The 24622-nt window shown below is 48.2% G+C and overlaps 1 protein-coding gene across 7 annotated transcripts in view; it reads right to left on the reverse strand.

Moving 5' to 3' along the window:
• PAQR5 (progestin and adipoQ receptor family member 5) overlaps positions 1 to 24622 on the reverse strand; it is a 73090-nt gene that overhangs the window by 20023 nt on the left and 28445 nt on the right. For 4 of the 7 annotated variants that reach the window (XM_045810768.2, XM_045810770.2, XM_045810769.2 and 1 more), the window contains exons 2-4: positions 20936 to 21096; positions 3127 to 3254; positions 350 to 555 (exon numbers count right to left, since the gene is read on the reverse strand). In XM_045810768.2, coding sequence (XP_045666724.2) covers positions 350 to 555; positions 3127 to 3254; positions 20936 to 20986 — 385 coding nt within the window. In that variant the 5' untranslated portion in view covers positions 20987 to 21096. Of the gene's footprint in view, positions 1 to 349; positions 556 to 3126; positions 3255 to 6532; positions 6639 to 19834; positions 19947 to 20935; positions 21097 to 24622 lie in introns of those variants that run through there. The other 3 variants (XM_087856822.1, XM_045810773.2, XM_045810774.2) reach the window with 3 other exon arrangements.

Here is a 24622-nt window from a genome sequence, read left to right on the forward strand (position 1 = left end):
TCCTCTGTCTGCGTAGAGGAATTACCGCGGTGTGCTCCGTGTCTCTCTCTCCAACCATGGGCAGGGGCATCCCACTGGTGGCCGCAGGGCGGCCATGGTGGGAGTACTTACACCGCACAGGTCAGCTACCCCCCAGATCGGGCCTTTGCTCCCCGCTGAAATCAGTTCGTGTTGGCCAGCACAGCTCTGGACAAGTTTCTTACAAAACACTCATCGGGAGCCTGGAGGAGGCATGGGCTTTCCTGCGACTCTTCCGCAAGCCCCTCCAAGCCCTGTGGTGAGCCCAGCTCCCAGGCGAGGGGCAAGCGGCTCAGGCGCAGGGAGGGGAGAAGGCAGGGGCCCCACGTACCCAGGCTGAAGAGGTTGACGGCCCCGTAGTCCAGGAAGTAGCAGATGTGCCGGGCGTTCTTGGACATGGAGCTGAAGGTGTGCGCGCAGCTGGACGCGAAGGGGTACACGCAGCTGGTGCCCATGTACACGAACAGAGGCCAGGAGTAGCTGTCATTCTGGATGTCCGTCACAGACAGGGCGGTCACAAACCTCCACACGAAGAACCTGGAACAAAGCGTGGCCCGCTCAAGCTCCGAGGCTGGGGGCACCTCTGGATGCCTCACTGGACTATCTGCTGCCCTCCATTCCCCTGAGATAACTGAACCCTGTGTGTTCTCACTTCGGTGAAATATTATGAGGGAGGGAGGATGAGTGGGATCCTATTTTGGTTGGAAATGGGCAGAAGGGGCAAGAGGAGAGCCTTTAGGTTCATCTAGTGCAGGCCTCTCCCCACCTTGGAATGACAGAATCTCTCCTACAGCATCCTGCCTAAATGATTCTTCAGGCTCGGCTTGCATGCTTCTGGGGATGGGGAGCTCACTACCTCTCAAGGCAGCTCTGAGTGTCAGAACGTTCTTCACTGAGCTGACACCTGTCTTCCTGGGATCGATCTCCATTTGATCAGCCCTTGCTCCCCCTCAACGGGACCACAGAAAACTAGCCCATCAAATATCCAAGGCAATCTTCATAACCCCTCCTCGCCTCTTTGAACTTTACATTAAAGAATCCCATGGCATTCAACCACTCCTCAGAGGATCCATATGGGGCCTGTCACCAGTCCTGTGGTTTGTCTTTGTCCCCTTGCAGGAAGGCTCCTCAAACAGAAGCAACCTTCCGGGGTGGGGTGGGGGGGGGGGCTTGAGAGTCTAGAAGACAACAGGAAGATCTTCTCCCTCCTCTCCAGGCCATTCCTCCGCTCACACTGCCATCGCCTTTCTGAGTGGCCTGGTCCCATGCTGCGACCCGCTGCGTCTAGGTCTCTGGGTCCACCCCCACATGGAGACACAGCACAGCTCTGCACCAGATCTGCCCGCCCTATGACCCAGGCAGGGGGGCTGCCGGCAGAGCTGCCCACTTCCACAGACCGCCCGCTGCCAGAAAGCCAGCGCCTCTGCCCACGGGCTCTCCCAGGGAAGGAGACTCCAAAGCTTTTCCCACAGGAACGCAAGGTGCATCACTTCATCTTCTGGCTACACTTATGAACTTTCCCCTCCTGTCCCAGCAAAAACAGAGCTGAAAACCTGTCCAATCATCTCAAGATGACTCCCCGGCTCCACTTTCTTAGGGCATCCATCTCACTCCAGGCTCTCCTAAACCCTCCCCACCCTGTGTTGCTGGGTGATGACCATCTCCCAAGGCCTGGCAGTGTCAGGGGGCTGAATGTAGCGGGGGGGGGGGGGAGCGGAGGAGGGCCTCAGCCAGAGCAGCCCAGCTTCGGGACAGCTACAAAGTCACCCCAACCCCACAGGGGTCCGTGCCCAGGCGCTCCAGACCCAGACAAGCAAGGAAGGGCCGGCGTTCCCCAGCAGCACAAACTGTAGAAACGCCTCGATCACTGTGGTTCATCCACAAAACGGAGCCCCGCGCAGCCTGAGAGGCCGGGGGCCGGACGGAGACGGGACAGCAGAGAGGCAGGGAAGAGCGGCAGGACGCAAGGACTCAGGGCGGGCTGTGCACACGCCCCAGGGGCTCACATCTCCAGAGGGGCTCTGGGAGGACGGACAGCCCCAAGGAGGAGAACAGGGACCAGGGGGAGACACTGACTCTGTCCCCATCTGCAAGTTATACTTTATGAGCATTTAGACTTTTTACTAATGTGTACTTAGGTTTGCTTAAATTTAAAAGGACACACACACACACATAAAGTAAAATGACAAAGGGCCTCCTTGAGCAGGATCTGGAGGCCACCCTGCGCAGTCTGCGGCCCTAGGGCTTCCTTACGGATTGCCCTCAGCCACCCCAGGCCTAGACCCTCTCTCCTCTGGGGAGGCTTCTGGCTCCAGCCTTGCCCTGCATTTTGGCCCTGGATCTGTCTTCTGACTTATGAGCAAGCACGGCCTTCCCCGAGCCCACCTCTGTGTGCAGCACACCCCGAGGTTCCTCCTATTCTCTTGGCTTCTGGGCAACAATCAGCAGGGAGTCCAGAGTCTGGCCTGTGCCGGGACTTGCCACAGGATGGGAGCAAGCCGCCCCTTTCCCTGGGCCACACCTATGTCAGCCGACAGGAGTCTTCGTGGGCCTCTGAGCTGGTGGCTGCCCCATGAAAGTGCTACCTGACCAGCGGCCTCCTGGCCGCTGTGGCTCCAGAAGGATCACGGGGCCTCCACAGCTCCATGTCTGAAGCCTCTTCCAATGCTTCCCCCACCCCCACCCCAGCCGCCCTGTAATCCTCACAACAACCCTGGGCAAGGCAGGGAGATCTCCTGCTTTACAGACAGGAAAACGTGAAGCTCAGAGAGGTTAAGTGACTTGCTCGAGCTCGTGACATTTTAACCAGGGCTTCTGGAGGACTCAGAAAACCTCCAAACTGAAGGGGATAAGATCAAACCAGGCCTCGGTGCTGGGAAAGACTGGGGAGCTGCCAGGAGCCCCTTGAAATCTACTAGAATCCGTATGTTAATGCCCTCGCCCAGCTGCCAGGCCCCAACATCTCCCAGCTCCAGGCTCATGCACCACAGGGGAGTCCCTAAAATGCCAGCATGGACCCCCAGCCTTCCCAACATCCCTGAGTTTTAAGGAAGCCCCAGTCCCCCGGGCTCCTGAATGACATGGCCGGTCAGGGAGGCTGGAAGGTACCAGAAGGGCAGCAAGTGAGTCCAGATGTTGAGGGTCTCATTGGTCATCTGGAAAAGGCTGAGGACACAGGCAGTGGCGGAGCTCTGTGGGTGTCGGTAGCCGAAGAGGATGCCCTGCTCATGGAACACCTGTGGGGGAAGAGAAAGGAGCACTGAGGTGAGGCCAGAGGGTGGCCAGAGGGTCTCAGGAGGGACAGCTCTGGTGGCGTCCAGTTTTCTCCCAGGCTGTGCATTTGAACTCTGAAGCCTGGAACACGAGACCCCAAGTCCTTGGGCTGTCAAGCTGCTTCCCTCCCCCACTTCTCTCCTCCTTCCCGTAGGTTCTAAAATCTCATGTCCTTCCAGAGGCCTGGAGCGGCTGGAGGAGGGAACGCAAGACCCCGGCTCCCTTTGGGAATCCAGCCAATCTCCACATTCCCAGACAGGCACACTTACTCTTGTCATGAATATTGCCTAAGAATCTGGTTTTGCGCCCTCTGCCTGGGGCCTACAGCCCAGTCTCTGGATGCCTTCGTGGTTGGATGGCATATACGCTGTCTGTCTGAGCCAACATGCCCCAGATGTCAGGAGCTGGTGGGAAGGTCTCTGCAGAAGATCCCCGGCCAGGGCCAGGATATATTCACCCAGGCGCTTCATAAAGGCCTTTTGATGATGAAGACAGTGATGGCATTAGCCTGGGATACGCGGAGCAGGGGCTGCCACAGCTGGGCCTGCCCAAGCCAGCCCCTGCCCACGCAGCCCACCTGGCACATCTCTAGGTCACCACCCCCGAGAATACAGGTGGACTGGTCAGCTGACCTGTGGGCGTCAACCCGCCCAGAGGACTCCATTGGACCCATTAAAAATGTAATTGTGAAAAGGAGGCAAGGGGGATGAACCCAGGTGCCCCTTAAAAAATCTTAAAAAAAAAAAAAGGGACACCTCGGTTAAGCATCTGCCTTTGGCTCAGGTTATGATCCCAGGGTCCTGGGATCGAGTCCCACATCAGGCTCCCTGGTCAGTGGGGAGCCTGCTTTTCCCTCTGCCTGCTGCTCCCCCTGCTTGTGTGCTCTCTCTCTAATAAAATAGAATAAAAAATCTTTGAACAAAACTGTGAATACATTCCCTTCTTAGTTCAGTTCTGGGTTCAACTGGTCAACCAGGGGGAGGGGGACCCATGAAGCTGGTTCATGGTCCAGTGAAAAAATACTATTTGAATTAGGTTTGGGTCTTAGCTGATTAAAGCAATTTGTTCCAGTTTCTGATTCACCGTTCAATCCTGCTGACATCCCCAGTTTACAGTGGACAGGCCTCTGTCCCAGGCAGCAGGAATCCTGGCTTGCAGCTGCCCACCCCACAGGGCCACTGACAGGGAGGCAGACGGGCCCATGGCCTTCAGCCTTCGATCCATGAGAGGAGGGTAACGCGTGCTTGGTGGGCATGCAAAGGCCCTGCGGCAGAAATTGGGGGTCTATCATTCCATCTCACGTTTCAGTCTTCCCTTTATAAAAAAAAGAAGCTTATGAAGACATTGGCCTCTTATTAAAACGCGAAGACTCCAGAACGGAGCCGCTGTTATTGATGATTCATTCCTTCACATGAATGAGTTTAGCAGATCCTGTGTAGGAGATCTCATGACCAGGGCCCTGCAGAGCGCTGGGCACATGGGAGCTGATGGCACGAGGGGGTGTGGGGCAGTGCTGTGGGATGACAGCCTGAACACGGGGCCCAGGGGTGGGCAGTGGTCTACAGTGCGACTCAGGGTGTGACTACCGTTCTTCTCTCTTTGGTTCCTGCATTTGGGGAAGCAAGAGAAGGCGCCGACACAGTCAAGAGCCAGAGGGGAACAGAAGGGCTGGGAAATTCACAAGCTGGACAACTTGACCGCACTTCAGAATCTTGTCCCAGACCCAGGGAGGCTACCTGACCACCAACGCCAGGACTGGGCCTGTATTGAAAGAATCTCCTCTGAACTGCTATCCTGACCCGAGACACGGATGGGAAGCCCACTAGCCATGCCATAGAGGGAGAATTTAAAGCAGCCCCTCCAAAAAAAAAAAAAAAAAAAAAAGGAGAGATAGATAAAGAGAGGATAAAAAAAAAAAAGGGAGTCCTTCAGTCCCAGAAGAGCCAGGTTCTGAACTGCCCCTTCCCTCCTCAACTTGAACCTCAGTTTATTAGGCCAAAATGCTAGATGCACTCTTGCTCTGAGCTCCTCTGAGCAGAGGAAAGGAGCGGCATTCCCTCCATCTTCCCGCTCCGGCCTCGCCAAGGCACTTTGCATAGAGTAGATCTTACAAGAAGACGTGTTACGTAAATCTAAGCGACCAATGAAACACTGGAAAACAATTTTGTATTCACACCGAGTCCCAACCCCAAAAGGCAAAATGCAATCGCTGTCCTTAGTACTCTCCTAGCTGGGTCTCATTCCCAAGCAGCCCCGGTTCGCAGATGCTGGCTGATTTGCACGGTGGAATTGATCTGTAGGAATTCGCCTTGCATCCCTGGTTGCAGGCTAGGCAGTTCCATGGGAAAGGAAATCAAATGGTGTGCCCCCTATTATTTAGAATGCGAACCCCCAGGTACCCGCGGTGGAGGGCCACAGAAGCGGGTTTTCCTTTTAGTGCCTGCCAAGCCTTAGTTTCCAGGAAAGACGCCGTGCACCTGCCGGCTGACGCCTGAAATTCCACTGCGACCATTCAAACCCTTGGTTTTTCTAGCTATGAAAGTGCAAGTCAGCTGGGGAAAACCATGGAGCGTTCTGGCTCGCGGTAAATAGGAGCGGATTCTGACAGCAGGAAGCGGGGCGAGGCAGAGGGGGGGTCAGGTGCCCTCAGTGAGGCCATCCGCCCTTCCCGCCCAATCTCAAGCAGTCCTCACGGCCTTGTGAAGGACAGCCTTTCATTGTCCCCATTTCACAGAAAAGGAAACTGAGGCCCAGGGAGGTTAAGACGTTTTCCAAGCTCCCAGAAGTAGGGGGAGCCAATCTGAAAGCGGCAGACACACCACAGCCTTCATTTCTTCCGCCTCTTACGCGCTATCCTGCATCCTCTCAGAAGGGCTCTGTAGGAGAGGAGCTCTCATCTCGTGGCTGGTGGTGTGATTTTGGACTGTCAGGTACTTCCCTGAGCCTCAGTTTCTGCTTCAAAGTGGGGTCACAGGCTGAATTGTGTCCCTCCTCCAAAATTCGTAGGTGGAGGCCCTCACCCCCAGTCCCTCGGAACGTGACTGTCTTTGGAGACAGGATCTTTAAAGAGGGGATGAAGTTAACACGAGGCTGTTAGAGTGGAACCTGGTCCGATCTGACTGGCGTCCCTCAGAAGAAGGGGTGACACCAGGGGCGGGAGCGCACAGAGGAACGACCACATGACGGGGCAGCCCGGAGGGGGCGTCTGCAAGCCAACGAGACAGGCCTCCAGAGAACCAACCTTTGTCGGCACCTTGATCTTGGACTTCCAGCCTCCGGAACTGTGAGAAGTAAATTTCTGTCTGTCCAGTCAGTCTGTGGCACCCTGTGATGGCAGCCTGAGATGGCTAAGACACGTGGGGAGGTTAGAGACGATGTGTCTAAATCAGTGCCTAGCAAACGTTCTTCCACAGGTGTCGGCAGGTGGCCTGGGGATCTTGCTATGACTCGGTGGGGCGAGGGGAGCACCTGCTGTCCTCACAAGCTCCCGGGGCATGCCTCTGGTCACGGCCTACCCCGTGCTTCAGCATCCAACCATCACCTCCCTGCCCAGAATCCAATTCATTGCAACAGAGAAGGTTTCCTTTAGGTAAGAGGGACAAGATGCCCCCAAAGACATGGGCACGAAAAGCCAGAGCAGGAGGGAGAGACAAGGGAGGAGTCTGGTCAGGTGTTGGCAGGCAGAAGACACAGAGGAAACAGAGAAGCCAAAGGACAGGCCGCTCGCTGATGCTCCAATTATATCCTGCCATGCAGGGAGGCCTGCAGGGTCCTTGGCACCGGCTTGGACACAAAGCCACTGTCTCATGCAAGACAGACCATGCTTTAGCCCCGGCAAGACAGAGCACTTAGGATCTCAATTAAAATACCATAAAACCGCTCGCACGCAACTCACGTGCAATTACTCGAACTACAAAATAGGCTGAAGTCATAGCCGACCGTTGTCGGTACTAAGCAATGACAGGTGAATGTCGCTGAGAACATCGGTGTCGTGTTTTTAAAAAATAAGCCTCTGATGTTGAGTCAAGAAGAAGGATGCTTTTTGTACACGTGCCCCAATATTTATAGGAAATGAAGCTACATTTCTCCTGGCTGCACATAAAAGATGGCTAAAAAGTAATTAACCAAATTACATCTCACTATCCAGGACGGAGGATCCAAAGGACATTAGCAATTTAATAGACAATAAAGTGACAAAAAGACATAAAATGTCTTAAAAAATTAATATTGCTCAGTTCAGGTGGGGTGTACCCGGGTGAAAGTCCCGTTGAATGACCAGCACTGTACACAGCACAGACCCACAGAAGCAGCAAGGAAGGACGCTGAAACACAGGCGCATCCCATCGGTTTCCCATTTGTTGTAAAAATGCGGTCTTTGATTTAAGAACCAGGAAAACAATTTTCAATTTTAGGCACTGATTTAAAAATCTGCCATGGGCTAAGCTGTGGTAACAGTATAACACGATCGGAAAGTCTGTGGCAGGCAGAATTACAGCCCCCCCAAAGCTGTCCACGCCCTGATTCCAGAAACTGTGACTATGTAAGGTTAACGTGGCAAAGCGGAATGAAGGTTGCAGATGGAATTAAAACTGCAATCAGCTAACCTTAAAATAGGGAGATGATCGGGATTATCCGGGTGAGCCTGGTGGAATCCCAGGGTCCTTAAAAGCGGAAGGAGGGGCCAGAAGAAGACAGGCAGAGGGTGATGAGGCCATAGAGGAATGGGCAGAGACACCCCTCTGCGGGACTGAAGGCAGGCAGGGGCTGGGAGCTGCCGACGCAGGTGCTCTCGAGAAGCTGGAACAGGCAAGAAAACGGATTCGCCCCTAGAGGCTCCAGCAACACCTTGATTTTAGCCGCGTGAGAGTCATGTCACTTTTCTAACTTCCACAACAGTACGATAATAAATTTACCCTCTTTTTAAAGCCACCAAGTCTGTGGTAATCTGTTCTGGCAACAAGAGGAAACTAATAGAAGGTCAGAATTCGACCCGAAATCCAAAAGCAATTTGAGAGCTGGAAATAAATGGCAACATGCGGTCTCAGCTTCTTACTAGGAGGACTGATGACTTCCTTTGGAACAATTCAAAGATGATGTGTGACATTCTCCGAAGCTTCTCCAGTGCGGGACATCTTGCTGAAACGCATCTCAAACCTGACCATAAACTACTCCGATTCACACCATGGGAATGCCAAGTAAATGCCATTACATTCTTAGATTTCATCTAGACAAGATGCAAGATGATGGAAAGAAATCAGTGAAAGGGAGGGTCCTCAAATAGAGAGCAAGCCCCGTCTTGGGGAGGAAATGACATTAACTTTGAGTCTGAGCGCTTCACGCGTATTCGTTATGGGATGTTGTTAGCAAAAGCTTTCAGAAGGTTTGGCCATTTCACTTTTAAAGGGATTCAAAGCACGCATTTATTATCTTAGGTAGGTATAGGCTTTTTCTAAACCAAAGAAGCCACATGTGAAATATGTAACAAAAATGACATTTAAATAAAACAAAACTTAAAAAAAAAAGGAACAAAAGCATCTCTGAACAATGAAAGGGAAAAGTCACATACAAATAATCCTGAAATTAGCTTCCATACAGATTACTTTTCAGAGAATTATAGATTATAGTATAATTTTGACTAAGCAAAATATTGCTCTTTTCAGTTTTCCTTATGGTATCTTTTTTCTTAAAAAAAGAAAAATCAAATTTAAGTACTTTACGGATCTAGATATTGTGTTAAGAGAGAGTAAAAAGAGCCATATAGAAGAGGGTAACCTATATGTGATTAAAAAAATAATTTTTCTTCTTAATCGTAATTATCATCTACGACCTCATTGTGTTTGAACTTGATAAAATGTATAGTTCATTTCTGATTCTAAATATGGCTTTAAGAATATTTCTTGATAATTTCAGTTGCTCTAAGTTAGCAGAATTGAGCAGAAACTTGGCAGAAGCTTCTCCCAAATGCAATTAATTAAAAACAAAACAAAACTAAGACTCAGTGACTCAAGAATAGAGGTTTAATTTGGAATCACTATAAAGAGAACACAAATTACGTGATAATGTTGATTACAGCAATATAACCCATACTTTTACTGAAATAAAGGCAAAAAAGTAAATGGAATGGAATAAGCATGTAGTAATTTATAAATTATGTACGTCTTAATTTGCTACTCACCCAAACATCACTAATCCATCAACGTAACATCCGGGTATGTGCAACAATCATTAAATTTAGTTATCTTTGATGTTTTGCTGACTTCCACTATATAAAAATTAGAGCTCTACATATACTCTTTGGGGATTATGAAGGGATATTTGTCAAGGGAGAACAGAACCATCCTATATAACAGTTTGCTAACTCCGTACGTGACTTACCCATTCAGACACACAGTCTGTGGTCTCCGTGGTTCTCCCGATTCAGACCCAGCCCACGGTAGGAGCAGACCCTGTTTCATCGGATCATCACGAGAGGACTACACGGTCAAGACTGTCAACGCCCTTTTATAGGTAAGGAAGCTGAAGCTCAATGGGAGAAGTTTCCAAGGCCATTATTAATAACAGAACCAAGATGCAGGGGTGCCTGGGTGGCACAGCGGTTAAGTGTCTGCCTTCGGCTCAGGGCGTGATCCCGGCGATCTGGGATCGAGCCCCACATCAGGTTCTTCTGCTATGGGCCTGCTTCTTCCTCTCCCACTCCCCCTGCTTGTGTTCCCTCTCTTGCTGGCTGTCTCTATCTCTGTCAAATAAATAAAATCTTAAAAAAAAAAAAAAAAAAAAGAACCAAGATGCAAACGCCAGTCTGTTGGCTTCCAAATGCCCATCACACTTCACTGCATCCACCCAAGGGAAACGGGCAACTGTTCTAGCTGATGGAGATGCTAAGTGTGAACAGAGTTCTCAGAAGGGAGAGACCCCTGGACCCAGAGTGATGGAGGAAGAACCGGGAAGAATGGCTGGGGGCCTCCCAGCTTGGGAAGAATGATGGACCATTAGATGTCACAAAAGATCCTTCTGACTAAACCAATTAAAATGCTGGATGAACTCTGCATCGTATGCTGGATAAATGTGTCAGCGAGATGACAGCAAAAGCAAGAAAGTCACAAAGCCCCCTAACAGAGGGCAGCCAGGAGCCCCGTTCAGCATCAGAGTTCCTGCTGCCAGGATCTGCCAGTAAGAGATGAACCCCAAGGCCCATCAAAGGCAGGCCTTGCCATTAAGATTAGGACCCTAAAGATGAGAGAAGGTGAAACAAATCTCACCAGGCAGAAGGAGACAATAAGGAAAATTGTCTTTCCGAAACAATCTGGCCCCAGAATTCACAACCATCGGCTAGATTTCAGAGTTTCTGATCCAAATCCACGCTACCTCTATGGTCCAAGAAATCGCCAGTAGTAATATTAAAGTGGTCACAAATAAACAGAGGTCAAAGTTCTGCGGCTCCCTCAGGTACGTAACGAAAGCAAATACAGATCGTTTCGGGAGGATTTCTACTTTAACACGAGCATGCAAACGACACCAGGCCTCAGAAACCACAAAAACCGTGGCTGGCAGAAAGAGGGCTCGAGGAATAGAGGCTGAAATATAAAATCAGTATGGTTAATATGTTTAAATAAACAGCTTAAAAATACGAATGCAAACGAACAGACTTAAAAGGAACCTAATATAACTTGGAAGTTAAGAAACCTTGAAATAAAAAGTCATTGAAGGGATAAATAGCAGACTAGATCTCGCTGAAGAGAAAATTAGTGAACTGAAAGCAGATCCAAAGAAAGCAGTTCAGAGAGATTAAGAGAGAGATACAAAAATCCAAGGGCGCCTGGGTGGATCAGTTGGTTAAGCAACTGCCTTCAGCTCAGGTCATGATTCCAGGGTCCTGGGATCGAGTCCCACGTCAGGCTCCCTGCTCAGCGGGGAGCCTGCTTCTCCCTCTTCCTCTGCCCCTCCCCCACCCATCCTTGCTCTCTCTCTCTCATAAATAAATAAAATCTTTTTTTCAAAAAAAATAAATAAATAAGAGACAGACTATTTCTCCAGAAAGAGAAAAACACAACAGTTTTGTTATGATATTTGAAGACAAACTGATAAGCTTCTAGGAGTTTCTGAATGTTGCCAGTCCTCAGATCCAAGAAGTGAGGTGTGGCAGGGACAGCTGATGCTCACCAAATATTCCATCTGCTTTCCTACAGTTCTCAGCCTTTTCTGCAGTTAGGCTGGGGCCACGTGACTATTACTACCCAATGCGACATCTAGGCCAGGTCAGTTCAAAGCAGGGTGTCTTCTTGTAGTAGATATCATGATGCCCTCAGCAGGGAACCCTTCCCTCCTTCAGAACTGAGTCACCCATCCCTCCGTGGGAACTGCTTTTCACCAAAGGCCACTACACTGACCACGTTGTACTCCCTGCCCAGGGGCAGCACACACAGCCACTGATAGTGGATATGAAGTCCTGGCCTCCTTTTCTCATTTGGGACAAGTCTGAAGGACACACCCCATTCTAGAACATTCTGTGCGATCAGCTGACACCTTGCCCTTCCTGCGTAGTACAATTCTTCATGTTATAATGCCGGAACAGCCACTAAACTAATAAATACAGAGCATATTTCTAGATATTAACTATAAAACAAGCGGAGGAGAACATCAGATCTTAAAAGGAAAAAGGAAATAAGGATGTAAAACTCAATCCAAAGAAAGCAAGAAAGGAAAGGACAACTCAACAGAGAAAATAAGAAATAGCAACCACATAAGGCGATCAAAATAAATGTAACTATATCAATAATCTTTGTAAATATAAGCAGACTAAACTGCCCAGTTAAATGGCAAATACTGTCAAACTAGATAAAACCCAACTGTGTGCCATTCACACGGGGACACAGTTAAAATATAAGGACAGGGGCACCTGGGTGGCGCAGCGGTTGGGCGTCTGCCTTCGGCTCAGGGCGTGATCCCGGCGTTGTGGGATCGAGCCCCACATCAGGCTCCTCCGCTGGGAGCCTGCTTCTTCCTCTCCCACTCCCCTGCTGTGTTCCCTCTCTCACTGGCTGTCTCTCTCTGTGTCGAATAAATAAATAAAATCTTTTAAAAAAAATATAAGGACAGGGAGAGGTTAAAAGTCAAAAGAATGAAAGAAATAAACCAGACAAATAACAAAAACAGTAAAGCTGGAGGAGTCGCTACATGACTGTGAGACAGATTCTGAGACAGAAAGCATTACTACACAGCAAGAGAATCACTACAAAATATTAAGAAATTTACTGCACCAGGAAGATATTTACGTAAATTCGGATGTACCTAAAAAACACAAGCTCAAAATATATAAAGCAAAAATTGACTTCTGTACAAGGAGTAATTCACAAATCTGCCATCATGGTGGAAGATTTTAACATATCTCGATGATGGATACATCACGCAGAATAACATTAGTAATAATATAAAAAATATTTGATCTTACAGGACACATTTGCAATACCGCCCCCAACGACTGAAGATTATACATTATTTCCAGGCATACTTAGAAGATTTATAAAAATTGATTATATGCTAAACCGTAAAGCTAGTCTGAACAAATTTCAAGGTTGGGAATGATACGGATGACACTTTCAGGCTGCAATTAATTAATTTAAATCAATAACAGAAACTCCAGACTTTGGGGAATTAAAAAAACACACACACACACTTCTAAGCAATTGTAAGTTACATAAGAAATCAAAATGGCAATGAGAAGTGAATTCAAACAGCACATGTGGTCTGCAGTTAAAACAACACTTGAGGGAAATACATGTATCCAGCTGCTTACATTAGAAGCAGAGTGATTAACCTTAAAACTTAGAGCAGAAACAGCAAAAGGAACCCAAAGCAGAAAGAAAATAATAAAAAATAACAGACAATAGAAATATAAAATACATAATAGGCTCCACTGAGCCACAAATGCGCCTCTTTTCAAATGTTAAAAAAAAAAAAACAGACAAACTGGCAAGATTAATAAAGAGGAGAAAAAACCAAAACCATGTGATTATGTCAATAGACACAGACAAAGCATTTCACAAGACCAAACACCCTTTTGTGATTAGAAGACACTCAAGAAAATAGGAAGAAAACTTCAACTCAGGGGGACCTGGGTGGTTCAGTCCGTTAAGCTTCCAACTCTTGATTTCAGCTCAGGTCATGGTCTCAGTGCGTGAGATCGAGCCCCGCATGGAGCTCCACCTTGAGCCCTGCGATGGGTTCTACACTCAGCAGGGAGTCTGCTTGAGATTCTCTCCTTCTCCCTCTCTCTTCCCCTCTCCCCACTCTATAAATAAATAAATATTTAAAAAAATTTTTTTAACTTCTTCAACCCAATAAAGGCCATCTATGAGAAACTCAGAGCTAAGATACCTAGTGGTGGAAAATGGAATGCTTTCCCCCTAAGATCAGGAACAACGATGTCTGCTCTTGCCGCTTCTATGCCATATCATAGTGGAGGCTCCAGCTAGGTCAACAGGACAAGGAAAAGAAGTAAAAGGCGTCTAGATAGGAAAGCAAGATGCAAAACTATACTTGCAGGTGCTATAATCTTACATATAGGAAATCCTAAAGGATCCACTAAAAAACTATTAGAACAAATAAATGAGTTCAGCAAGGTTGCAGAATGTAGGATCGATATTCAAAACTTGGTTTTATTTTTGTGTACTAGCAATGAACGATCCGAAAATGAATTTAAGGGAATAATTCCATGTACCGCAATATCAAAAACAAAGCAATGCTTGGGAATAAATTTAACAAACTCTTTTAATGGTGTGAGACCTGTGCACTGGAAAGTACAATATATCACTGAAATTAAAGACCTAAATACACGCAAAGATATCCCATGTTCATGGATTAAAAGACTTAATATTGTTAAGATGGTAATGCTCCCCAAATTGATCAATAGAGTCAATGCAATCCCTAAAATATATCCCAGCTGCCTTTTTGTTTTACGGAAACTGACATGCTGATCCTTAAATTCGTATGGAAATGCAAGAGACCCTAAAAGGCCAAAACAATCTGGAAAAGGAAAAACACAGTTGAAAGATTCACATTTCTCAAATCTTATTACAAATCTACGGTAATGAAGACAGTGTGGTATTGGCATAAGAACTGACAAATCAACAGAAGTTAGAGTCTAGAAGTAATTGATTTTCTTTTTTTTTTTTTTTTAGATTTTATTTATTTATTCGACAGAGATAGAGACAGCCAGCGAGAGAGGCAACACAAGCAGGGGGAGTGGGAGAGGAAGAAGCAGGCTCATAGCGGAGGAGCCTGATGTGGGGCTCGATCCCACAACGCCGGGACCACGCCCTGAGCCGAAGGCAGACGCTTAACCGCTGTGCCACCCAGGCGCCCCAAGAAGTAATTGATTTTCAATAAAGGGGCCAAGATAAAAAATGATGTTGGAACTACTTGATATCAACATATATATACATAAAAAGAAGAAAGCAAGAGAGAGAGAGAGAAAGAAAGAAGGAAGGAAGGAAGGAAGGAAGGAAGGAAGGAAGGAAGGAAGGAATAGAGAGGCAGGGAGGGAGGAAGGAATTAAGTTGGACTCCTGTCTCACGTCACATACAATAATTAACTCAAAAATGAATCACAGACCTAAATGTGAGAGATAAAACCCTTAGAAGAAAATATACAACTAAATCTTCATGACCTCGAATTAGCCAAAGGATTCTTAGATATGACACCAAAATCACAAAGAAGAAAACAATTTAAAAAACAGACAATAGCAATATTTAAAACTTTTGTGCTTCAAAAGATACCATCAATAAATGAAAAGATGGTACACAGAATGGGAGAAAATATTTGCAAATCATCTCTGAGAATAGATTTAAATCCAGGATATCTAAAGAACACTTATGATTCAACAAGAAAAAGACAAATGACTCAATTTAAAAATGAGGAAAGGGGGGTGCCTGGGTGGCACAGCGGTTGGGTGTCTGCCTTCGGTTCAGGGCGTGATCCCGGCGTTCTGGGATCAAGCCCCACATCAGGCTCCTCCACTGTGAGCCTGCTTCTTCCTCTCCCACTCCCCCTGCTTGTGTTCCCTCTCTCACTGGCTGTCTCTATCTCTGTCGAATAAATAAATAAAATCTTAAAAAAAAAATGAGGAAAAGACTTGAACAGGTATTTCTCCAAAGAAGATATACGAACAGCCAATAAGCACTTGAAAAGATGCTCAACCTCGCTAATCATTAGGGAAATGCAAATCCAAACTACATCCTACACAGCACGATGGCTACTATCGAAAAAACCCAAAGAAACAAAACCAGAAAACACGCGTTGACAAGGACGTTGAGAAACTGGAGAACTTGTGAAGTGTTGGTGGGAACGTAAAATGGTGCAGCCACTGCGGAAAACAATATGGTGGATCCTCAAAAAATTACATATAGAATTACCAAATGATCCAGCAATTCCACTTCTGGGTATATACCCGAAAGAACTGAAAGCAAGATTTTGAAGGAATATTTGTACCCCTGTGTTCACAGCAGCATTATTCACAATAGCTAAAACACAGAAGTAATCCAGGATCCACCGATGAGGGAGTGAATAAGCAAAACCTGGGAGGTACATACAAGAATATCGTGCAGCCTTAAAAATGAAGGGACTCCTGACATAAACCACATGAACCTTGAGGACATTATGCTAAGTGGAATTAATAAGCCAGTCACAAGAAGATGTGTATGATTCCACTCATAGAAGGTACTAGAATAGTCAAAATCATAAAGACAGAAAGTAGAAGGATAGTTTTCAGAAGCCAGGGTGAGGAGGAAATGGGGAGTTATTGTTTCATGGGTATAGAGTTTCCGTTTTACAAGATAAAAAGAATTATGAAGATAGGTGGTGGTGCTCGTGCACCACAATGTAAATATATATATATTTTTGAAGATTTTATTTATTTGACAGAGAGAAAGCACAAGCAGGGGCAACGGCAGAAGGAGAGGAAGAAGGAGACTCCCCGCTGAGCAGGGAGCCCGATGTGGGGCTCGATCCCAGGACCCTCGGATCATGACCTGGGCCGAAGGCAGATGCTTAACAACTGAGCCACCCCGGCATCCCACAGTGTGACATATTTAATACCACTGAACTGTGCACTTCAAATTGGGTAAGATGGTAAATTTTATGTAAAATGCACTTTACTACAATAAAAAAGATAGTTCAGCATAGACTGAGCACGTGATCCATCATTTCGCTCCTAGGCGTGTACCTAAAAGAACTGAAAACATGTTCATACGAAACCGTGTGTACGAATGTTCATAGCAACATTTTTTGTAAGAGCCAAAAACTGGAAACTCAAGGGTCCATCAACTAATGGACGAAGAACAAATAGCGGTACGTCCATACAATGGAATAATACGCAGCCACAAAAAACAAATGAAGTCCTGATACACGGACCTTGAAAACATTTATGTGCAGTGAAAGGAGGCATCCGCGAAAGGCCACCTACTATACGATCCCGTTTATACGAAATCCTGAGAAGAGGCAAGGCCATAGAGACAGAAAGTAAATCAGCGGTTGCCATGGCAAGTAGGAAAGGACTGCTAATGGGTACAGAGTTTCTTTCTAGGGTAATGAAACTGTTCTAAAATGGACCGTGGTGAGAGTTTGTGCAACAGACTTTGTGTATGTCACCATCCTGAACCCCCCAGGCTGTGTACTTTGAAAGGATGAATTTTATGGTATGTAAATTAAATCTCAACAAAGCTGTTATAAAAAAAATCTTTCTAAAAAGAAAATTCAGCTGCAAGATGAGCTGTCGAGTCCACCGCTCCACAGGCTGCCGTTCTCGTGGCTTAGCAGGCAACGGTGCTCAGGGTGGGGCCCTGCGGGACAATCGTGCAGGTCCGTCCTACCACCCGCTCAGGACGTGTTCTAACACTGTGCCGTCTTCCATAGAATAAACAGGCAGTGCTCTCCAACTCCTTGTGGTTGGCTCAATCTTAGCCCAAATCCAGGCAAGGGCAGTATTTGAAGGAAACATTACAAGTCAACTCATTAGATTTAAGGCTCCTTTACTCTTTTTTTTTTTTTTTAAGATTTTATTTATTTATTTGACAGAGAGAGAGAGAGAGACAGCGAGAGGGGGAATACGAGCAGGGGGAGTGGGAGAGGAAGAAGCAGGCTCCCGGAGCCTGATGCGGGTTTCGATCCCAGGACCCTGGGATCACGCCCTGAGCCAAAGGCAGACCCTTAACGACTGAGCCACCCAGGCGCCCCAGATTTAACGCTCCTTTAAACAGGGGCGCCTGGGTGGCTCAGTTGGTTAAGAGTGCCTTTGGCTCAGGTCGTGATCCCGGGGTCCTGCGATCGAGCCCCGCGCCCAGTGCCTGGCTCCCTGCTCAGCAGGGAGTCTGATTCTCCCTCTCCCTCTGCCTCTCCCCCTGCTCGTGCTTGCTCTCTCTCTCTCTCAAGTAAAAAAGAAAAAAAAAATCGTAAGGTTCCCAAACAAAACACTAGCTGATTCCAGCAATAGATTAAAGAGATATTTCATCATGATCAAGTTTTATTTAAATGCAAGGTTGACAACATTATTAAATTGGTCAGTGTAATTCACCACAGTAATAACTTAAATAAATCATACACGACCATCTCAAAAGATACACTGATAGAGGAAAAAAACGGTTCTGTAAAATTCATTCCTAATTAAAGGAAAAAAATCCTAGAAAACAAGGGGTAGAAAGGAACATCCTTGACTCGATAAAGGTTATTTACATACATACACACAGAGCTACATTATTTTAAATGACGAAATGCTGAAAGCATTCCTTCTCCTTAAAATCAAGACCAATATAAAAATGCCTGCCATCATGCTTCCTCGTATATATATATATATTTTTAAGATCTTAGTTATTTATTTGAGAGAGAGAGAGCGCATGTGAGCAAGAGCATGAGAGTTGGGGGGTGGGGGGAGAGGGACAGGCAGAGTCCATGGTTTAGCAGGGAGCCCCACACGGGGCTCCATCCTAGGACTCCAAGATCATGACCTGAGCCAAAAACAGATGCTTAATCGCTGAGCCACCCAGGGGCCCATTCATATTGTATTTTAATAAGCTCCTGATGATTCTGATGGTGGCGATCCCTGAGAAACCCTGGGCTGGAGAAACCATTTGCCTAGTGAGTTGGCTCCTCGTTCCCCAGTGCCCAAGCCCACCTACCCAACACCACAGCATCTGGCTGTGCTTCCTCTCTTTCCTAACAATCCCGCTGTTCCAATTCATTTTTCTTGAATCTTCACAGTAGCCCTGTGAGACTAAATTAACAGGTATTATCTCCCTTTTACAGATCAGGAAACTGAGGCTCAGAGAGAGTGGGGAAGTGGCCCAGTCTACACGGCTCCTTAATATACCAAAGGAGATGCTATCCAGGGCCTCTGTATGAAGAGCTGATGATGGTAACGGCAGCCGACATTACTGACTGGTCCCCCTGTGCCGGACACTTCACATGGGCCATCTCATTACCATAACCCCAGGAAGCAGGTATTCCCATCACCCCATTTTACAGGTGCGGAAACTGAGGTAGGAAGATTAAGTATCTTGCCCAAGGTCACTCCACACACTGGGTATCAGAACCCAAAGAGCCCACCGAAAGTAAGCTTAGCATCGTAGGAAGTCTATTCTAAATATTCATGCAAATTATGTACGCATTTTTCTCAACAGACTAGCACCTGTTTTAACAACAAACATTTTTGACTCCCTCCCCCAGCAATTCCTCAAATAAAAGTACCCTTCAGGCAGGCAGAGCCACTGTTTGCTCTGTGGCTGCAGGAACCTTGAACATGGGGCCCCAAAGCCCAGTCGTGGATGCAGACACCCAAAGAAGGTTTCGAAGCAAATGGTGGATGTGAAGTGCGATGTTGGTTCTCTGCCTCTGGCTGGTGCCATTTTACTAAAAAGGATACTGTCGCCTCCACTGTCTATGAAACCCTGGAGGAGACATGTTCCTCTTTAGGGCTCTGGGGTTTTCTGGTCCTCGTCTTCAGGATCCCCACACTTCAGAGGCCCACAAAGTACCCACTGAGACCGACACCTCCCTTTCACGTCTTTCCTGTGCACGTGCTCTGAACGCAGCCTTGCCCGAAACACCCAGGGAGACGTCTCAGCAGCACCCATAATCCCTCTCCCAGAGTCCCCACGTCTGCCCGGGGCTTCCCTGTGTCCAGGCCTTTGCCCACACCGGGCCTTCCACCTGCTCTGCTCACCCCACCTCCCACATCCTACCCACTGTCAACCCATCTTAAAGATCTCCCCCCTGGGGCGCCTGGGTGGCTCAGTGGGTTAAGCATCTGCCTTCAGCTCAGGTCATGATCTCAGGGTCCCGGGATCGAGCCCTGCATCAGGCTTTCTGCTCAACGGCGAGTCTGCTTCTCCCTCTCCCTCTGGGATCTCTCTCGTTTTCACTATCTCTCAAATAAATAAATAAAATCTTAAAAAAAAAAAAAAAAAAGATCTCCCCCATCACAGGGCCTTCCTTGAGCCCTTCCTCCGCCGTGATGGAAGTGACGGACCTCCCCTCTGGGTCTTTCAGGACGCACCTTAACCCACTTGGCAACAGAAGCATTCGTCCATATTCTAAAATCCTTAGGGGCAGGACTTGCATGAGATTATTCTGAGCCCGGCATGGAGTAACACCTTGCACATAGCAGGCTGTCAAGAACAATTCCGTGAGTGAGTGAATCAAAAAATCACACCGTGCTCCCACTAATCGCAGCCACTAGTGGTCTGTGAGTAGAATCCCACCAGGAGGAGACAGGGCCCTGGGGGCACACAGGAGGCATCCTGGAGGCCACCTGCCTTGTCCCTCGTCTCTTCCCACCAGACAGCTCGTGCCCCATCATCCCCCAGTGCCACCTGCCTGCTGCCCCCCAGCCGCACAGGCTTTCGGGACAGAGCCCGGCGGTCTGCCCGCTCCCCATCTCCATGCTTGGGGCTGAGGGCGCCCAGGACTTAGGCTTCCAAGGTAGGTCGGAGGGGCTTGGCAGGCAGCTGCGTGGAAAGGTCTCCCCTCAGTCTGTGGCATCCTCCAGACCAAACTTGCCACCCTGAAATAACACTTGCTGCCCTTCAGTCAAAAGGAACGGAATGTGACACGGCGACAAGGGTGTATATGAAACGATGCCTTCTCCGCCGGGGAAGGGGGGTGCGCCAGCTTGACACGCAGGTGTCTCGGGGTGGCTGCACATGAGTTCCCGGGCCCATGAGTCCACGATGGGGCCAAGGCTAGGGCCCATGAGACCACCCTCCTCCTCGCCCCAAGCCACACGGGGCCCGAGTGTCCTGCCAGTGATAAGGACAAGGGCAAAGCCACACATCCGAGGTGACTTGGCCCCTGGCCTGCTTTCACGCACCCAGGGAAGGGTCCCAAAGAAAACTGCCCAGCCGGGTGCCACTGGCTCCATGTGTCTCCGGCTCGAATGTATAAACAGATGGACGTCACAGGGAAGGGTTACAATGACAGCAGGCTCAGAATCCCTCCCATTTCCAGGTTCACCGTAGGTGGGGGGAACGGGAGGCTCTACTTCCAGGGGTTGGGGAGGCTGCTGGCTGAAGACAAAGCCGGCACCCCCCGGGGCAGAGACCACACCACGCCCTCTCATCGCTGCCCGCAACTCCACCATCGGACCCACGGCACGTACCTGGGGCATCTGGTCGATGGTGAACAGCCGGGGGAGCTTCAAGCTCAGCATCTCGAAGCTGGGTTGGGAAGGCCGGGGGTGGACAGCTGCTCCCCGTCACCGGCTCAGAGATGTGACATGGCCCGGGGTGCCTGTGGCCAGCCAGTGCCCGAGCTGCTTCCCTGGAAGAGGAGCGTGGAGAAATCGTCAGCCTCAGCCCAACTCCAGCTGGATCGAGACTGTCAGATTGTTTAACCACGGAACAAACACTTGCTTGTGATGGCAAAATAATCAGGCTTCCTTAAAAACAGCAGCAGAACTATCAGACCGCTGAGTCATTTATTCCAAGAGGGCTGGAGGGAGGGCATGAACTCATACTATGGGCGATCATAAAATTGTAGAGCCGGAAGGGCCGTGGAGGCCACCGGGTCCCCTCACGTCGGACATCAGGACAAGAGGGGTGGAGTGACCTCTCCCAAGCTGCTCAGCTAGGGGACAGGTGGAGCCCACTGCGTCGCGGGCTGCCCCTGGGCAGACCGTGTGATCCCAAGTCTGTGTCCACTCAGTGGGCAGAAGAGAACGAGGGCCATGCCCCAGATCACCCAAAGAAAAGCAGCTCTTCCAGAAGGCCGACGGGGGCATTGTTGCCCTGAGACACATACAAGAACCAGACAAGCAAATCCAAGGCCCTTGTTGGAGACACAGCAACTCCCAGTAACATGGTTGTTCAAATGCAGGATTAAGACTGCTTAACAGCTCTGAGTGATGTGAGCTAGAGGGACCCAAAGCCCTCAGGACAGGCCTAAGCAACAGAAACATGCAAGCTGGGCTTAGCAAAGAGTGAGCAGCACCAGGAATTTACCCTGGTTAACACCTCCCCTGCTCCCATCATCACTGGGCCAAGATCTGCCACCCTCCCAGAGCTCCCCCAGAGGAATTCTGTCCCTGCCTCTGCAGGCGGGGAGACCTTGCCCGTACCTCTCGTGTGACACCACCCACCTCTGCCTGCAAGCAAAGCTACCCGCCCTGCGCTTGGAGAGGACCCTCCTGGGATGGCTGGAAACCCACGGTGTAGGCCTGGCTTGTGCTGGGCCTTCAGCAAAATGTGTGTTCAACACCACTCATTAAAGCAATGGCGCTCGTCCTCTGAACGTAAAGTGTGTTTTGGTCTTTGTGGTTTTATACTTTTGCTGCTTATTATAGTTCTTTATGTTCTGTGTGTTATTCTCTGGAACTCTGTAGCAAACTGCCCTGCATTTATGTTCCAGTGCCACAAATTTGTTTGTTTCTTTTTTTTTTTAAGATTTTATTTATTTATTCGACAGGATAGAGACAGCCAGCGAGAGAGGGAACACAAGCAGGGGGAGTGGGAGAGGAAGAAGCAGGCTCATAGCAGAGGAGCCTGATGTGGGGCTCGATCCCATAACGCTGGGATCACGCCCTGAGCCGAAGGCAGACGCCTAACCGCTGTGCCACCCAGGTGCCCCAATTTGTTTCTTTCTTAAAACCATTGTTGTAAGTATTATTCACAATAGTCCAAAGGGGGAAACAACCCACGTGTCTACCCATGAACGGGTAGACAACGTACCAGAACATGGTCTATGCACACAATGGAATATTATTCAGTCTCAAAAAGGAATGATATTGTGATCTGTGCTACCACATCAATGAAACTTGAAAGCACTCCACGAAGGGAAACAAGCCAGTCACAAAAGGACAACTGTTGTATGATTCCACTTCTGCAGGGTCTATAGAGTAGGCGAATTCACACAGACAAAAAGTAGATTAGAGGCTGGGCTGGCGGAGAAATGGGATGTGGTTGTTTAAGGGGTACTGAGTTTCTGTCTGGGATGATAAAAAGTTCTAGAAATGGGTGGTGGTGATGGGTGCACAACATTCTGACTGTGAGTCACTGAATTATACACTCGAAAATGGTTAAAATGGTCAATTTTTTGTTGTGCGTATTTTACCAGCATAAAAACTTGTGTACTATTTCCAAGTTACAGAATAATAAAGAAAATACTTTTTTAAGAAAATAATTTTTTATTTATTTATTTTTTAAGATTTTATTTATTTTTTTTAAAGATTTTAAAGAAAATAATTTTTTAAAGCACATTTTACTTAGGTTCAAGAAAATAAATGTTAATTCTTTGCAAACAACATCGACGGGAGCAGGCCACAACACACCTTGGTTCTCTCGGATTTGCGAGCCTAATTACCAAGATTCCCACACTCTCCAAAGCACCCCAAATTCACCCCGTGGCAGGACACAAGGCAGAGGTCCGTTACTGGGGGACCTCAGGCACACCAGGAAATCCTCCAACGATAATGGGACCAAGGCTGTTCTCCACAGACCTGCCCGCCTTGGTCCTCTGGTTCTCCCTCGACTGGCCTCAATGTCACGGGCAAGACAAGGAAAAGGAATGGTCCCCTACCCTCCCAGCACACACCATCCCGATAGGATGACCAGACTAAACTACAAACATAAGGGGTAATGAGAGTAGCGTATGAGTCACCCATTTCTTCATGCAGCCACTGTTTACTGCGTGTTTATCATGTGACAAGCAGGGGTAAGTCTAAATGCGTAGCTGAGGATTCTCTGTGGGCTGCTGCAGCTGTGACAAGGTGAGAATTTTACAGATACAAAAATTGTATGGGTTTGGGGCACCTGGGTGGCGCAGTCAATTACGCGGCTGGCTTTTGGTTTCTGCTCAGGTCATGATCTCAGGGTCCTGGGATCGAGCCCTGCGTCAGGCTCCACGTTCAGCGGGGAGTCAGCTCAAGGATTCTCTTTCTGCCTCTCCCTCTGCCCTTCTTCCCCCTGTTCATGCTCGCTCGCTCTCCCTCTCTCTAAAATAAATAAATAAATCTTTAGAAAAATTGTATCAGTTTGTAACACATTGAATGGAGGGAAGTAGGCATCCTCCATACCATGCCCTTCTTTCACTGCACAGGGAAACAAGATGAATAAGACCATCACTGTTCCCAAGAAACGTATAAAGAAAGAGACGAGACACCCAACTAGCTAGCACAAGTCACCCTGAGAAGGAGGGAAACTCTTACCCTCTGCACCAAGCCCATACCTGTCACCTTGCTCCCTGGCCCATCTCATTCACCCCCACTGTGGCCATCTCAGGAGGCGAGGCAGGGCAGGTAAGGGCCTGGGGGCTGGATTCAAGCCACTTGCATTCAAAGACAGGTCCGTCATTTCCCATGCAACCCCGGGCAAGGAATATTAACTCCTGTGCCTCAGTTTCCCTATCCGTAAAACGGAAATAACTGTAGTACTTTCTTCGTGGGAGTGTCGTTAGGATTAAAGGACAGAATCCATGTAAAGGGCCTGCCATAAAGGCAGGGTCCGACAAACACCTGCTATTATTATTCATTTTCAGAGAGGAAAATTCATCTTCTGTTTTACAGGCAGGAAAATGGAAGCGTGGAAAAGCTATGGGGCTTGCCCGAGATCACACAGCTAGTGGCGGGTAGAACTGGGATTTGATTTCTGGTTTCGTAAGTTTCCTTTTCAGAAGAGAACGGACTCGGAATCAAGGTTATGAAGAGCTAGCACAGAACACTGGGTCTTCATTTCCCTTCGTAACAGAGAGAAGACGGACAATGCAGAGTGTGTACGATGATGTTTATAAGCCAGCGGCTAAAGGATGTCCCTCCTTGTCTGTTCATCAGGTTGACACAAACTCTCCAGTAAGA

The sequence above is a fragment of the Ursus americanus genome, chromosome 28 (genome assembly GCF_024610735.1).
Source record: "Ursus americanus isolate L20-20 chromosome 28, mUrsAme1.1.p, whole genome shotgun sequence".
Taxonomy (NCBI): domain Eukaryota; kingdom Metazoa; phylum Chordata; class Mammalia; order Carnivora; family Ursidae; genus Ursus; species Ursus americanus.